This window comes from Hesperophylax consimilis, chromosome 5, assembly GCF_061612785.1.
Source record: "Hesperophylax consimilis isolate HC1 chromosome 5, BYU_Hcon_1.0, whole genome shotgun sequence".
NCBI classification, from domain to species: domain Eukaryota; kingdom Metazoa; phylum Arthropoda; class Insecta; order Trichoptera; family Limnephilidae; genus Hesperophylax; species Hesperophylax consimilis.
Window position 1 is genome coordinate 19,080,560 of NC_142840.1, and position 17,284 is coordinate 19,097,843.

The 17,284-nt window shown below is 35.6% G+C and overlaps 1 protein-coding gene across 1 annotated transcript in view; it reads right to left on the reverse strand.

The window, feature by feature from the left end:
* The window catches only part of LOC149423605 (phospholipid-transporting ATPase VD), a 199,384-nt gene that overhangs the window by 27,334 nt on the left and 154,766 nt on the right, over nucleotides 1-17,284 (reverse strand). The window contains exon 3 of the mRNA XM_089631665.1: nucleotides 2,894-3,098. Within this exon, the coding sequence (XP_089487791.1) occupies nucleotides 2,894-3,098 (205 nt within the window). The remainder of the gene's footprint in view (nucleotides 1-2,893; nucleotides 3,099-17,284) is intronic.

Genomic DNA, 17,284 nt, shown 5'->3' on the forward strand with positions numbered 1-17,284 from the left:
TTCTCCGTAAAATTACGTCAATTTTGACATTACCAAATGAAATAATGTGGGGTGTGTTGAAGTGGCCCGATAATAAGTTACTCATATGATGCATATTATGACGAACGAGTTCTGACGTCATAAGAACCGTCCGGGATGTTATCATACAGGTAGATTGACAACCGACAAATGTCAATGTGACGTCATCCGATACCAAACTCTTCCCGCGTCACTTAAGGCGAAGCTTAATGCTAAATCACTATTTGATTAATCTTTATAACGAATTGGTGTACATTATGAATACCAAAAAATATGCCTTAGATAAATTGAAGGTTTTTCTATGAAAAATATTGAAATCGAACGTTTCTAGACTCCGTTTGTCAAGCGATTTTAATGCCTATTACCTACAATATAAGGTATATACATTTTTGGCTTGTAGCTTCCTCTTAATATGAAAGCGTGCTTCAAAAAATACATAACTGACATGTAAGTTAGTCAGTGAATATTGAAAAAAAAAGAAGTTACACAGTAATTCCTCATTAATTATGTCAACAAGTATCTATCTGTAGTGTATACATAAAGAAGGACGGGCGGCCTGTCTTTGTTTTTTTATACAAATCTACTGTTTTATTCCAAGATTGATGAAATATAACTCACTTGACCTTTAAAACAATAGGAAGGTGACTGCCCTCAAAACCACCCCATCCCCTTTTCCCACCCCTTAAATCAGAATATTGATACTTCTTGGTGAAATTTTGCAAACTTGACGTTAAATATTATTACTGTCTACATTTGATTTCTAAAAACTCTGCGTAAATTCCGGGCAATCGAGATTAGATAGTTTTGTATATTTGGCAAAGTACTAAAACGAAATAATGTTTTCATACAATGTAAATTTTAACAAAAAGTATTTAGCAAAAACCTTTCTGCTTGAACAACGGAGACGCTGCTCGATAGCAAATTAGTAATTAGAAGCAGATTGGTTGATTATTACCACACAAGCCACTGCAGGCGAGAAACGAAGCCGTACATGCACAACATTACACAGTACCACGGCTGATGGTCGGCTAGCGAGCAAGGTCACCGAAGTGTGGCGGTCAGAAGTGGAAACTTTTAACATTCACCCAGTGTCGATGGTCCGTCGCAGGGGGCGAAGGGCGGAGCGTGCAGCATGCACAAAACCCACCATCATTATACCGATGACGGGGCCGATAGCATTTGGTCTACTTCGTGCCAGGACTGGTCTCGCTGACTGGACTGCGCAGTCAGTCGTCAGCCGTCATGCACGTGAGATATCAATCCACGATGATGGAATATTTATTATTTAAATGGATCCCGGAAAATGCAATGAGGACAACGTGTTGAAATTTGCTAAATAATGTAGTTTTTCGTTTTATCTGGGTTTTTTTTAATGTTATTTCAGTGACCCTTTTTTGACCAAGGAAACTGATAACCTAATTCGACAAAACTAGTGTAATCGCAATGGGTTAATATGGCTGTTGCAAAATTTTACATAAAACATTGATTAGAATGTTGTGTAAAAAAATTATTTGAATATTTTTTTATAATCGTTCACCTTCTAACTTAAATACCAGTATTTTGTCGATTTTAGTGTTAAAATAATTTTCAAAGTTTGCATTTTGCAAAGCCCACCAAAACGAAAGAAATCTGGCGGGGTACACGTAACGTCACATTATGTATAATAAAATTTATGTAGTCAGAATCAGCGTTTGTTGATCCATATGAATATATGTTTTTTTTATAATTTTCGCTCAAATTCCTATTACGAAAAGTATTAAAATAAGGGTTAGGAAACTAAATCACCTAAAGATAGCTGGTACAGATCTTGCTTGAAACACCTGGGATTCATAAGAAATGGTAGCCCAGGAAAAAGACGATTTTACTGACGGGTTACAAATTGTTACAGTTGTCTTTCTACGGCCACAGGATATAGAAAGGCAAGATTTGCCTTCGCGATATCAAAAATACCCCGAGGCTGGCAGTCTGTCCAGACTAGTGTAATCAACCTACCGCTAGACACCAAGACATCAAACTCGATGGTACCTGGTACCCATCAGTCTGGCCTAATCTACACTCTTGCCAAAACATTTCCCAGGGCAAATGAGTCCAATTCGTGCTTCTTCACTGACGTATCACGCAGTTGTTGCTTGGATTATAATTGGTGGTGTATACATTGGCTGCGTAAGCCCATTAAGCACACCATTATCTCACCATTATTAATGGTGTGGAGGGTCTACTGCTACCTACCGCTACGGCTACCTCGAGTCCTTTCGCTAGCCTAGAATAGAGTAGGACACAAACATCTGACACGAGACTGAGTGAAGGCAGGCGACAGAAGCATAGAGTAGACGAGAAGAGACAAGGATAAAATTGGACGATGGAGACCTCTAAGGCCCAGTTGTTTCGCAGAAATTCACGTGCAACATTCCAAATGAATTTCGCAGAAACAAAGATTTTCGTTAAATGCCGATTCTATGTCCATTTCAGCTTTTGAACATATTAGTGATCAACGGAAGAGGATAACGATCATGTTGTTAGGCTTTTTACTTTATTACAAGTTGATGGAAAACTGAAACGCACCTAGAATCAGTGATATTCCTTTCAAATGTAAAAAAAAACAAAATTGCTCAATGGCCATTTGATGACAATATTACATTTGAATTTCTGCGGAACAACTAGGCCTAAGTATCGGCATCAATTGAAAAATATTAATGGACGGGTGGGTAACCGGTTACAACAGAGAATATTGACAAAACAGAATACGATAAAATAATAGGCTACGTTAGGTTAGGTTAGATTAGGCTAGCTTTCTTAGGTAAGGTTTGTGGTTTGTTTGTTCTTTTCCTTCAACGTCATGTTTTGTCGTAGAACCAAATGGAAGGTGTCTGTTTACCTTATCTTGGAATCCAGTGACCACCTGCCTGGGCTTGAGGTTGGACTCCCCGTCCAGGTTGCATGTATCCAAGTAGCACAGTCCTGAGGGGTCCGAGGACCTCAGCAGCACCAGGTCCGCCGGCACCACCTCGTTGTTGGACAGGTGCACCAGGTCTCCGACGCGAACGTCTTTCCATAGCACCTTCTTGTAGCGGTCTATCGAGCTGAAAGAACAAACAAATTTAAATTAGCCTTTGATGAAAACATATTACGAGTATTAAGGCGATGCACTACGTCGTATATATAATTTAGAATCGCTGAACACCAACAGCCGGATTTTTGCAAGAAAAAAAAATCGCCAAAAAACGTGTTTTATTTGCCACATTATACAACAAAACCATAACCGACAGGGGGTTCGTTAGAAGGAGATTTTGAACTTTAAAGCCGTTTTTACAGAACTGATACATTATTCTTTTCTGGGCTTACATATAATTTTAAAAAGTGCTCAAAAATTTCAAAGCCAAGAAGTGTTCTACTTACAGTATTTAATTAAAGCATCCACAATATTTTTAAGTGATTAAATTTTCAAAACAAAAACACATGATTTTTCATAACTTCGTAGTGCTTTACCGATTAACAGAAGAAGAATCTAATGAATAAATCCGGAGAATAAACGGGGACTTAATGAGCAAGTCATCTTAAACGTTCAAAAGAAAACATTGTTCGTTTGTTTTGAAACAGAAAAAAACTCTTGAATTTCGTAGGCGTAGGCGTTATGAAATTTGCACAGCCTTTTCTGTCTAATTTTAAATTTTCACAAATACAAGTTATTTCTTACTTTTGGTGATTTGAAAAAATGTGGGTACCGCACAAGAGTCCCGATTGCTCCCTTCTTACCAGAGCCAGTGAGACTAAATAGTATGGGGAGGGGAAGAAGAGCGGGTAAGTACTTGGCTATACAGATCTGGTCACCAAACATAGGTAATGATATTTCAAGAAACGTTTCTAAAACTATTTGGAAAGGAGCACGGGCGAAGCCGGGAGGTAACCGTTTGATATCTGGGTAAACTTCTTAGTAATAACCTCTTATGAAAGCGAATGAAAATAAAAAAAGATAATCTTTATATATTGAAAAATTGACACACTGACGAAAGATTTGTATTTGTCGTATTTATTTGTCATATGCATTGGCTGCTAGCCCTAAGGAGCGGAAGAGCAACGCACTCCCTGAATTTCTTTATTTGTCATTGATAGTAGCGGCTAGCCCTGAGGAGCGGAAAAGCACGCACTCCCTGAATTTCTTTATTTGTCATTGGTAGTAGAGGCTAGCCCTGAGGAGCGGAAAAGCACGCACTCCCTGAATTTCTTTATTTGTCATTGGTAGTAGCGGCTAGCCCTGAGGAGCGGAAAAGCACGCACTCCCTGAATTTCTTTATTTGTCATTGGTAGTAGCGGCTAGCCCTGAGGAGCGGAAAAGCACGCACTCCCTGAATTTCTTTATTTGTCATTGGTAGTAGCGGCTAGCCCTGAGGAGCGGAAAAGCACGCACTCAACTGAATTTCTGCGAATCTAAAAATTCCCGAGCGCATATTAATAATAACTAAATTTTTGACTCGCCTCACCGCAAAACTCGATTTGATTTTAACATAACGCGTAGTTATAAATAAGTGTCTATACAGTGCGTGCTGAACAAAAACAGAGCGCTTTGTACTTATATTCAGAATAGTATTTCGTTTCGCATATCGCTCAAAGAATGTTATGGGAATGTTCCCGTATATTGTTATCTAGTCGAAATCGTAGGTAAAATTATTAACCCAGGGAGGACGGAGTTCGAAATTTTTTCACCACATCAAATTAACGGAGTGTCAGTAGCATTTTTACCGTGATGTTTGTGTGATATTGTTGTGGACTGTGTCTATTTTACTACTCTTTCGTTCAATGTTTCGCCAAACCAACACAAAATGCAGAGACAAGCTGTGACAGGTCAATATGTCTGTCACTGGAATTTGTTTTTTGGGAGAGACAGAAAGAATTAAAAAATAATTCTATAATTATCATTGGTGTTACAAAAAAAAAACAATGCGCTGAAAAAGGCCCATTTTATGTATTACAGGAGTGCAAGTCAAAAACAAAAACCTAAAACTGTAGTTTTTGAAAGGAGTTTTATAGGTAACTAACTAGCTGACGTGAAACAGGCGTTGCTGGTGGTTATCCTTAGGAGATAGACATATACCACCGCGCTCTTTTCTGTAGACCTTACCATTCCTTAGTATGTACATTATTTTAAGGCATCTCATAAGGTTTAGCCAGCGTTAGCAACGTAAGTGTTCGAAAATGTTTTGTTTTACGACTTGAATACACAACATCATTTTTTCTCTACTTTATACAAATATAATTTGCATGGATTATATATATAAACCTTCCAGACGAAATTCTCTAAATGATGTAAAAACCCTATCAAAATCCACTGCGTAGTTTAGAGGAACTAAGCGCACAAACAGACATACGGATAGCGACTTTATTTTATACTATTCATTAGTTAGAGGAGAAATAATGCAGATTGGTACATCCGCACCCTGCACCCGCACAGTGTGATAAACAGAACAGTTTTTTTTTGGAATAACTTTATTTAATTATTGAAGACAATATTAGCGATTTTTAAACGAAAATCTGAAACAGAAAAATCAGATAAGGATACGGTCACATCTAGAACTCGAAGCCAGGACAATTTTTGTTTTCCGTGCTTAGTGAGATGGTGATTCAAAATAATTAAGACTACAAAATCGGTGATTTGTAAAGAAGTGTGTGATATTATATTATAGGTATATTCAGTATTTCAGTTCACAGATCACCTAACAGCAACTAAGTTACTCTATTGTGATAAGTTTCCTGAATAAACAACAAATTTTCCAGAACTAGATTTTGAGCCTATATAAATAGGCATTTTTTGTATGTTTAAATTAAGAAATAAACTGTTTACAAATGCCGATGGGTCAATATCTATTTTCGGATGCTTTTCCGAGTTTGTTAAATTGTGTACAATCTCTGTGATGTCGGTAGAGAGCGAAAAACACTTTTCTACAAGATTAAATCTTTATTAATTAGTTAACATAGACGACTCAATGCTTTGTCAAAGCTGAGCATTTAAAAACGCCTAATTCAATATACAGGGTTTTTCAATAAGAGGTGTTATTTTGAATAGCCCGCTATTTCGGTAGATGTTACTTTTAAAGCCGTCATTTGACAAGTAGAAACTACGCCATTAATAAAAATGGAACGATACACGCTTCAACAACGCATTGAAATTATTAAAATTCACTTGAGTGAATCAAATGCAAATCATCTTGAGTGATGAGGCCCATTTCCACCTCAGTGGCTTCGTCAACAAGCAAAATTGTCGCATCTGGGGCTCGGAAAAACCAAGAGTTATTGTTGAAAAGCCTCTATATCCTCAACGTGTGACTGTTTGGTGCGGTTTATGGTCCGGCGGAGTCATTGGCCCTTACTTTTTCGAAAATGAGGCTGGAGCAACAGTTACGGTGAATGGATTGCGCTATCGAGAGATGATTAATGGTTTTTTATGACCGGAATTGGATGGTATTGATCTGGACAACGTTTCCTTTTAATAAGACGGCGCTACGTGCCACACAAGCAACGAAACCATTGATCTTTTACGATTGAATATCAAAATAACACCTCTTATTGGAAAACCCTGTATATACCGGACTGCAACAACAGGGTCACCGACGTCTTTGCCAGTTAGAGACAATGGAGGATCGACCTAATCGGTAAATAGGTAGATTTTTTCATATTTATTTTAACTACAGTACCTACGTAGGTATATATTATGTCCAAGATTTTTAGCGCACCACTAATTTTTGGGTGCACTAGCCGCCACTGGTCATAGGTTTTATTTTTAACAGAAATTCAGTAAATCGGAGAAAACACGGGTCTTGACTTCGAGTACTATTTCTGAGAGATACAGTATATTATTCTTCAATCAATCTAATGGATATCTTATAACGGAAATGACGTGATCATTATTATTCCGTTTGTTGATTAACTTTTTATATGTAGGGTGGATATTTATCAATAAAGACAAAGAAAAGGACCAATTTATGGGAGAAATAACAAAACACTTAGTTAAATTAGACATATTTAATTAATTCCCTGCATTTTAGCAATGTAACGGTGGATCTATTTCTGCTAATTCCAAAATAGTGTTTGTTGTATTGTTGCACTGTGCTAAGTAAGATAGATGCCAAGAAAATGAGGCGGTAAATGAGGTCGTAAACAAGGGTAGATTTTACAGTCGATTAAAAATCGGAAATCGAAATGAACTACAAAAAGTATTTTCTATGACGTTGGTTCAAGATGCCAAAGGGTAAAAGTACCGGAGGAGGAAAACGTGTTACTTACACGGACGAGGAAATGAATTCACAATTAATATCCACTTAGAAATCGACTTTTTGATCACCATTGAGAAAACAGTCTTCTAGAAATAGGCGCAAGGTAAAATAGCTTTTCAAATAGATTTTCTTAGTTCAATTAGTGATGGGCAGCATAATAATCGAGATATCGATTAAAATTCATTCGAATGAAGGTTTCGAAACATGTTTTAATGTTTAGCAATGTTTCTAATAAATGGTTATAAAATAGCGAAATATCATTAAGTGAGTACTTATAACAATCGGTCGATTACATTACCACAATGACATGTACATTTTAAATCAACAAAACATCGTAACTTTTTTTTTCAATTTAATTAAAATCAAATTTAATAGTATAATTATTAAGTTCTGCAAGTATTTTTTGGTTTTTGTTATTGTTACAGCTATTTTAAAATGGCCTTGAAAGCCGAAATAGCTGTAACAAAAACCAAAAATACTTGCAGAACTTAATAATTATATTATTAAATTAAAAAAAAAATTAAATGGAGTTCTACGAATTAAACACCATTTTTTTTTTTTTTTTTCAAAATTCAATTTGATTTTGCCACTGTTCTGGTGATTCGAAATATCATTCCGCTATCAAAATGAAAACCCCTTGAAAAATATCCTCCACAACACAAGTGAACTCCAAGCGTGGAGGACAATATTAATTTTCGATAGGTACCAAAATATTCATATGCCCTTCACTAATTCCAATATCTTTCATATGACAGTCAAAAAAATGTCCTCGGAACATATCAAATAACAATATGATTGAAGGTCTAGATATAGGTTTGCTCTGACAATACAATCGGTCAACAGAAAACAATTTTGAATAATGTACCGACACATTTCCACATATTTATTTACTAAATGGATCTATGTTCAATGGAAAGTACATCAATCCTTACATTATTATGTACATATTTTATTTTGGTGAGAATTTGCAAATTTTCTCCATCTACGCGTTGGGCAGACAATGCATAAATTATGAAGTTATTCTGAATTGGAAAAACTGTTTTTGGTGTCAGTCAAACGAATCATTGTTATTTATACGAGTGAGAAGGAAAAAAAAAGAATTTATGGTAATAGGTTTCGGTAAATTTTGTAACTATAATTTATTATTCAAATAAGTGAAAACTAGTTATGCAAAAAACGACTCCCGTACTTAGTGAGTAACTGCAAATCATTTTAACCTTAAAGGTTATCGTAATCGCTGATACGAGTAAGTAATACCTACAAAATCCGATTATTCAATGTAAATCGAATCATTCGTTCGAATTTATAGACAGAGTATTCACCATAATATATATCACCATATGTACATACTAATTTGGGTTGTCTGTGATGATGTGCATTAGTTATTCCTGCGTGAAATTTTCACGATCAATCAACTCAAATTTGTTTTGAATTTAAAGTTATTTTCAAAATTGGAACCGATTGTTCAGACAAGCCATAAAGTAGGTAGCTAACCTATAATCAAAGAATTATTTCGTTTGTATAATTTTCCCTTTGAAATGTGTATTTCTTTTGATTAAATTTTCATTTAGTGACAGATTTCGAGATTATCAAGTTTACTTACGGTGTTCATTCGAAAGGAAAATTGCTGATCGAATCTGAGGAAAAAACAATATTTACTTTATGAAATGCAATGATCCTGAGGCAAATATTTTATAAATACTTTCAGCTTCACAAATCCTACAATTATAATATCTCGCGATTTTTCATGGGTTCGAAAATAAGGTTCGTTTAAGGCGACATAAGACTATAATAACGGAGGTTTGCTCGACGCTCACATTTAAATTATTTCTGATGAACGTATTACTAAAATCTCAAATGTTTCTAGAGGGATCCCTACGGGTGTAAGTTATTTATATTTAAGATTAATAAACACAGGACCTTACCATAAAAATATTTTGTGAAAAACGGTTTGAAAATTTTATAAAACGTTTTTCAACTATAAAATTAGCTGTAAGCACCCGATTTTATTTTACAGACGATGAATTAGTAACTTACCGAGGGATCAATCAGGAAACATTTGAGATTTTAGTAATACGTTCACCAGAATTAATTAAAATAATCCCCACGGAAAGACGATTTTCTAGGCATGCTAGGGCCAACCTAGTCAACCTTACGTTCGTTCATTAAGAGAAGCTACAAGCCAAAAAGGTGTACATTCTTAATTTTACAAGAAAACATAAAAATTAATCAAATGAAACTGTCACAGGTAATCTTAGCTATTATAATGTATTTTTAAAAAGTTGTTTCTTTTACGCGTTCATACATTTCTATTGAAAAAAAAAATTTTTAGTAGTTTAAATTTATATTTTTTATTGAGTAATTTATTTTTTTATTTGTATTCTACTCAAGCGAAACGATAGGAAAACTTTCAATTTATCTAAAGCATATTTTTGGTATTCATAATGTACACCAATTCGTTATAAAGATTAATTAAAATAGTGATTTAGCATTATCGCCTTAAGCCGGGTCGCGCTCCGAATATTGTTTTTACACGACTTCATCACTTATGTTCTTAAGATTAGAAATTTGATTGCGCTAATTCAACAGAGGTCTGTCCGAAACACCAAAACCGCGCGCCGTACATTTTTGTGGGCTTTATTTTAGGGTAGGGCTTTATCTTAAACTTGAACTGTTTTCTATCGAAGTCTATCTCGTTCGACAGGGCTCGAAGATCGGTCGAGCAATGGTTCTAAATAGCTTCAAGAACTAGCCATTCGCGAATGAACATAAGCTGTTTTTGCTTATTTTTATCGCCTTGCCTTGGTTGCCTCAAAGTGAAACGTGATATTGGTAATGACGAGCGAATTGCATTGGCAAGATTTACAGAGACTTCAAAAAGCCGATGTTTACGACAGCCGAATATCTAACGATAACATTGAGATTGCAACAGTCAATCATGACCTTATTTTTCAATTGAAGTCTTTGGTTAGTAACACGGCGATAAACACCAACCAACAGACTAAGAGAACTGTACAATTGAATGATATTGAAAAGCGCTTTGCGAATCGTAAGAGAAACTCACAGAGATATAAATAATAATACTACGATTTTTTTCATCAAAGAGATACTCTTTACAATTGTGCAACTGTTCCACAGGGTGACACTTTGGTAGGCGTTGATATTGGAAGAACGAGATTTTTTTATAATTTATTATATACGACTAGTAGTCACAACCCGGCTTCGCCCGATTTTAGCACTCCTATTTTGAAAAATGAATAAATATCTTATTTTAGTTAAATTCATATTTTAAAGCTCCATAGCTCATTTCATGACGCCAGAACTCACTGAGAAGTTTTTACTGTTTTCGGAAAACATATTTAACTTTTATAGGTACTTAAAAATGTGGAATTTACTGGTGTGCTTATAATAAATACATGGAGAAAATAATCCTGTTAAAAAAGTGACAGCATGCGAACTTCCTGATAAAATATTAGTCATTCAAACTACGAGGCATATCCAGAAAGTAAGTGTACTGAGGCTCTCACGACCGAATGAATTATATTTTCGATATGTTGGCTACACTTACGTGTAGCCTGACTCTTCCCCTCCGCAACGAGACCTGTTCAAGGTCAGTACGTTGAGAAGTGTCAACGCGACAACACGTTTCGTGAAAAATGTCAATCCAATCTCCCGCCAAATGCGAAATACGCGGCTCATCCGTTATCTCGTTTGGAAGGAAAAACCTCCGTTTGAGGTTTATAATGAGGTTAAAACTGCATATGGTGATAAAGCTATGAATTGTACGAGTGTGTACAAGTGGTATCGCGAGTTTAAAAACGGTTCTCACCTCTTCACCCTCCACCAAAAAGTTCAAAACCACAATTTCAGCCAAGAAAATCGTGGCATCCGTGTTTTGGGACTGTCAAGGCATAATTTTGATTGAATATCTGCCTCAATTGGAGACCATCAACTCTGCAAGATACTGTGAGACCCTAAAAAAATTGCGGAAGGCGATTCATAACAAGAGGAGAGGCATGCTGACAAAGGGAGTCAGCCTGCTGTACGACAATGCCAGACCTCACACGGCCAACGCCACGAAGGAACTGCTTGCTTCGTTTAAATGGGATATCCTGAACCACCCTGCGCATTCCCTTAATCTAGCACCTTCAGATTATTATCTCTTTACCTCCCTGAAGCTGTACATGGGTGGAAAAAGGTTTTTAACCGACGAGGAGGTAAAGGAGGAGGTGGAAAAGTGGACGAAGGTGTTGGCGGGAAACTACTTCGAGGAAGGCATCAAAAAGTTGATCCCCCGCTTCACCACCTGCATTGAGAGGAATGGCGACTATGTCGAAAAATAGCTTACATATGTACTACGGTAACCATGTAATTTTTTTGTTTCAATAAAAAGATTTGTAACCTACAAAAATTCAGTACACTTACTTTCTGGATACGCCTCGTATATCGAGAACACGTTTCCATTTCCTAATAGATATCATGACGAAATGCTGCAATATAAGTATGTCTGTATCAATATCAGTATTTGTATGAACACATGTTCCGCCGTCCTCACAAAATATTTGCTAGTGACTGATACTTTGTTATGATATCTTTCCATTCATTCGTTATAGACCCGCTGTCCCACTTTAACAAGAAAACGAATAATTTTACCAGAATTTTAATAATTTAACAGTATTTCACATCAGTAAGTTTTCTCCGTGTACATGTAAGAAAAAATAACGCTTCTACCCTATTGACGTATCAAATAACGTCGATGCTTCTACCAAATAAATTACAGATGTAATGTAATGTAATCTTTTCGAAATGAACGAATCATTTTTTAAGAATCGAACATTCGAAATGTATTTATATGAATGATTCCGGGGTTCTCTTATTTCGTTTGAGACGCCGAAGTTAGTTTAAATTAGGGGGGTATAACTCCGATCGAAAATTGGAACCGTAGAAAATACACGTTCATTTCCATGGCTTGTGACGTCATATTGATGCCTAACTATATCCACCAATAAAAAACTCTGAATGTCTTTGGAAAAAACTGTTGACAGCTGATTACTGGCTGAGTGGTACATCTATGATTGTTTGATATTTTGATCTCGAATTACGCCGTTATCGTGTAGTTTTGGAGGATTTTACTATATTGTATATCCAATATTAGCGAGATGTCCGTTAGTTTGTGGCTCTCATTTCTCAATCGGAAGCAAAAGGCCGAGTGGTTCCTTATGAAATAAGGCGTTGCCAACGCTTAATATTGACATCTCGAACACACAATAGAGCAAGTGTTTTGTAACCAAAAAACAGGTGAGAATCTCTATTCGTTTTTTTTTTTTTAATTTGCTAATTTGTAATAGCCTGAATTTAACTTCACCGCAGAAATGAATCTATTTTCTTTTTCAGACATCCGTGTTCCTACCAGGAATGTGCGTATTGTGAGGCCGTACTGGATCGTGATTATATCATGATAGGTAGAATTCTATCGTTATACAGGGTTTTTCAATAAGAGGTGTTATTTTGGATAGCCCGCTATTTCGGTAGATGTTACTTTTGAAGCTGTCATTTTTTGACATTTGACAAGTAGAAACTACGCCATTAATAAAAATGGAACGATACACGCTTCAACAACGCATTGAAATTATTAAAATTCACTTGAGTGAATCAAATGCAAATCATCTTGAGTGATGAGGCCCATTTCCACCTCGGTGGCTTTGTCAACAAGCAAAATTGTCGCATCTGGGGCTCAGAAAACCCAAGAGTTATTGTTGAAAAGCCACTCTATCCTCAAACGTGTGACTATTTGGTGCGGTTTGTGGTCCGGCGGAGTCATTGGACCTTACTTTTTCGAAAATGAGACTGGAGCAACAGTTACGGTGAATAGATTGCGCTATCGAGAGATGATTAATGATTTTTTATGGCCGGAATTGGATGGTATTGATCTGGACAACGTTTACTTTCAACAAGACGGCGCTATGTGCCACACAAACAACGAAACCATTGATCTTTTACGGTTGAATATCAAAATAACGGCTCTTATTGGAAAACCCTGTACCTTATTCATTAATGATTTATCCTATATGTATCTATAATTTATTATCTTGCTGAAATAAAAATGCTTAACATGTAACTGAGTTATTAATTTTCTTGTCGTGAGGTAATATTTTGACATTTCAAAGATTTTTATTTAAAAAATATTTTAGGCTAATAAGTAGGCTTCGAATTAGAATTATACCGTCTATGATCGCGCCTTTTTTGAGATTCCTCTATCCTCGTCGACGGTGTGTGAAGTAATATTATCGCACGCATAAAATTTATCTCAATATTGGCACATCTATGGTTAAATCAAAACCTCCTAGATCACAAGGCCGGGACACTGAATCATTTCAGCCTCTTAACTTGTATAGGAACTTTCGAAAAATGTTTTGAATTTTTTTTTTTTAGGTGAACAATAAACATTTTAAGATGTTTTAATAAGTAAGAATAAATTTAAAAAATAAAAATTAAAGGATTATTTTTGTAAAATCCCATACAAGTTAGGAGGCCGCTTTGAATGAGTGTCCTGGCCTTGTGATCTAGGAGGTTTTGGTTAAACGAAGGACCATTTTGTCTCATACAATAAGCCCGAAAATATCGATCTTGTGAGTCGTTTATTTATGTTTTAAATCGTCTGTCTGGGGAAAAGCAAAATATTTTGTTACCTGATGTGTGCATATATGTTGGGGGTAACAAGAAAGAAAATCTGCTAAATCAGTCTTGACTTAAAATGTTTCGGTGATTTTTTATTTTTTATATATTCAATAATATTATTATTGGGTTTATAAAAACAGTTTATTTTTAAATTTAATAATAAGTTTAGTAATAATAATTACACAGCAGAACTTGTTTAAAAATAAACTGTTTTTATAAACCCAATAATAATATTATTGAATATATAAAAAATAAAATGGAGTTCTACAAATTAAACTTAATAACAATAAAAAAATGTTTCGGTGATGCCCATCGGAGAAGAAGCATTATTAATTGAATCAAATCAGACTCCATGACGATAGTAGTATTGCTGACGTAGAATATTATGATTTTACAATTGGACAGGCAGGCTTCAGGCAGATATTTAAAACCACCAGGGAGTGTGGTATATCGGTTGTTCAGAGCCAATTATTTATCACATTTGGCGTAATGACCGCTAATAGACCTCTCGGGCGGGCCCCCCGCCTCGTCAGTATTTGAATTGGCGAAAATATACCAATAACAAACACAAAGAGATTCTCAAACTAGACACCCAATAAGCGAAAGTAAATTTAATTTAAACAGAAATGGTGTTGAAAATATATCGTAAACACTGAGACTGAAATTATTTTTTTAAAGTGAGACTGTTGGTGACAAACATTCGTCGATGTGAAAATAATAATATGATGGCGTGAGGGTATTTGCCCCCATCAACAACCAACCAAGTTAGCAGTATTTGACCTACACGAGAACATGAATTTTACTCGAATGACGTATCGTGAATTCCAAAATCTTAGTATGAGACCATTGTAAGATTAACGTAGATCCCAAAAACTGAGATGGACTGGAAATGAAGAAAGAATTCCAGATGATAGAAAGCTGAAAACTATGACCAAGTGGGTGCCCCACTGAAAGCAATTAGGATTAGGATTGGAGAACGACGGAGGACTGGAGACGAATGGCACACAACCGCAGCCAGCGGAGAACATTTGTGGAGGTCAAATCCCACTCTGAGATGTAGCGCCTTGATAATGATGATGATTTGTCATTGTAATTTCACATTGTAAGGTAAGCGCTTTATGCGTATGTATACGTAGCTTAAGGATTCCGAATTTCCTTCCTTCCTTTCCGATTCCTTCAGGAAGCCGAACTGCCGAACTGAACCTGAATTTATGGGAAAGGAACGAAGCAACCGCAAAGGGCGCGAAACACCGCTTGCAGTTGCTTCGTTCCTTTTCCATAATTCGTGGCTCGGTTCGCAATTGTATACGTACCATAAGCGAGCGAAAGTTTGGGAGTCAATATCGAAGTGTGTATTTAGCTTCATGCGGAGATTGGAACAACAAACGAACTCCTTCTCAGAAACCCCGATTGGAACTGAGTAAATGTCTCGCTAAGTAAACATATCTACTACTTCTTGGTATACGTATGAACTCGTACCAGTTTGTTTAATGTGTTACAACACAATAGTCTCCACTGTCAGGAATCAGTGGGACTATGCCACCTCTGATTTTCCTGATTTGACAGAAGTAAGGGTAAAAGAAACAAATATTGAAGAGGAAGACTGTAACGTACCTGGCTATTCACATCTAGGTAATAAAGAGATCTAAGGCCATTAAAAAGATACTCTTGAGTACCAACTTCCCGAAGCCCGTGGGACCATGGCAACCCTATTAGTATATGTTATGAGGAAAAGATAAAAGAAAGAGATCGGGTCTTGCTATCTGAAGGTTGGGAAGTACCTAGCTACTCAGACCTGGTCGCTAAACATGGCTAAAAGCATTTTAAGCAAAGTTTCTATTTTGAATGGTGGTATATCACCGGGGAGATACCGAGAACAAACATAACGCAATAGCATAAATAAATATTTATTTTATTTTATTTATTTATGTCTATTCTTGAATACACATTTTACAAAATTATTACAGTGGTTTATATTGTAGTACAGAAAAAGGGGTAAAAAAAATAGGTTGATATAGGTAAAACTGTGTGTGGGTGATATTGTATGTTACGTGAACACCTCACTAGGAGAACCTGTGTGGAGGTGTTAACGTGTTTGTGATTAAGTGTGACAGGTATTTATGTGTTGTAGTAGAAATTTATTTTTTTATACAGACTTATATAATAGCTATTCGATTATATAATAGCTATTAGATTATTTTACTTATATAATATTTATTTTTTAATATCAACGGTATAAAATATACCATATACAGTAAATTATAAACAGTGACATCAGAAAATATACAATTAACAGAAACTCTAGATGGATATAAAAAGTTAGAGATACAAGTACATGCAAAACTTATAGGTAGATTAGGTTAGATTAGTATTGATTGAAATATATGATGGTATAGATACATGATATATAATATATTACAATAGCTAAAATGTATGCATTTATTTTCAAGTTTTGGTTGAAAGTAGGTAAGTGCCAATCAAGCTGTTGGTTCATCTTATTGACCCAAGTTTCCTCAGTTGCTCCAGGCAGTTCATTTTATTTACATATTTATTTGACTTTTTACGTAAGTATGAGTAGACTTACATTTTATTGGTCATGATTTAAAAGATATGATATTAAAGCCTTTTTGTACCTAGCTTCTGTGCAGTTAAACAGATCCGCTACATCTGCGTACCTATTACTAATTTCATGTAATCTAGGTACAAGCGAGTGTTTGAAATGTTCAGTCTTAGAATTGTTACAATTAAAGAGGGTTTTAGAACGAGTAGCTCTTACGGGTACATGAAATTCAACGAGGTTAATTAAATCAAGGCTGTCTACACTACCATTTACAATTTTGAACATAAATATAAATATAATAGCTATTAGACAGATTTATATAATAGCTATTCGACAATATTCGTCACAAAACATGGCTAAATTCATTACAAACAAGGTATCGATTTTAAATGGAGGTCTCTCAGCGGGGCAGTTCCGGGAACATCTTCAACTCGGAAACGAGTGAAATTTTGAATTTGTCATATCTAAATTAAAAATATGAATTAACGACGCAACGATAAATATAATAAGCAAGAACACGATAACAAGTTGGTGTAGTGAACCACAAAACTATCCTTTGGTAATTATTGCATGCCATTTACCATCGTTAACCCGATGGATGTGAAATTGACAGCTCGTGGTAAATCAAAAACAGCACAATCCTAGGGCAGTGGTCGTCAAATTTAACCATTACAAATCGTTTTCCAATTTAAATTGCTTATCGAAATACAATAAGAGTTTTTTGAACTCACATTTTAATTAATTCCGACGAATTCGTAACAAT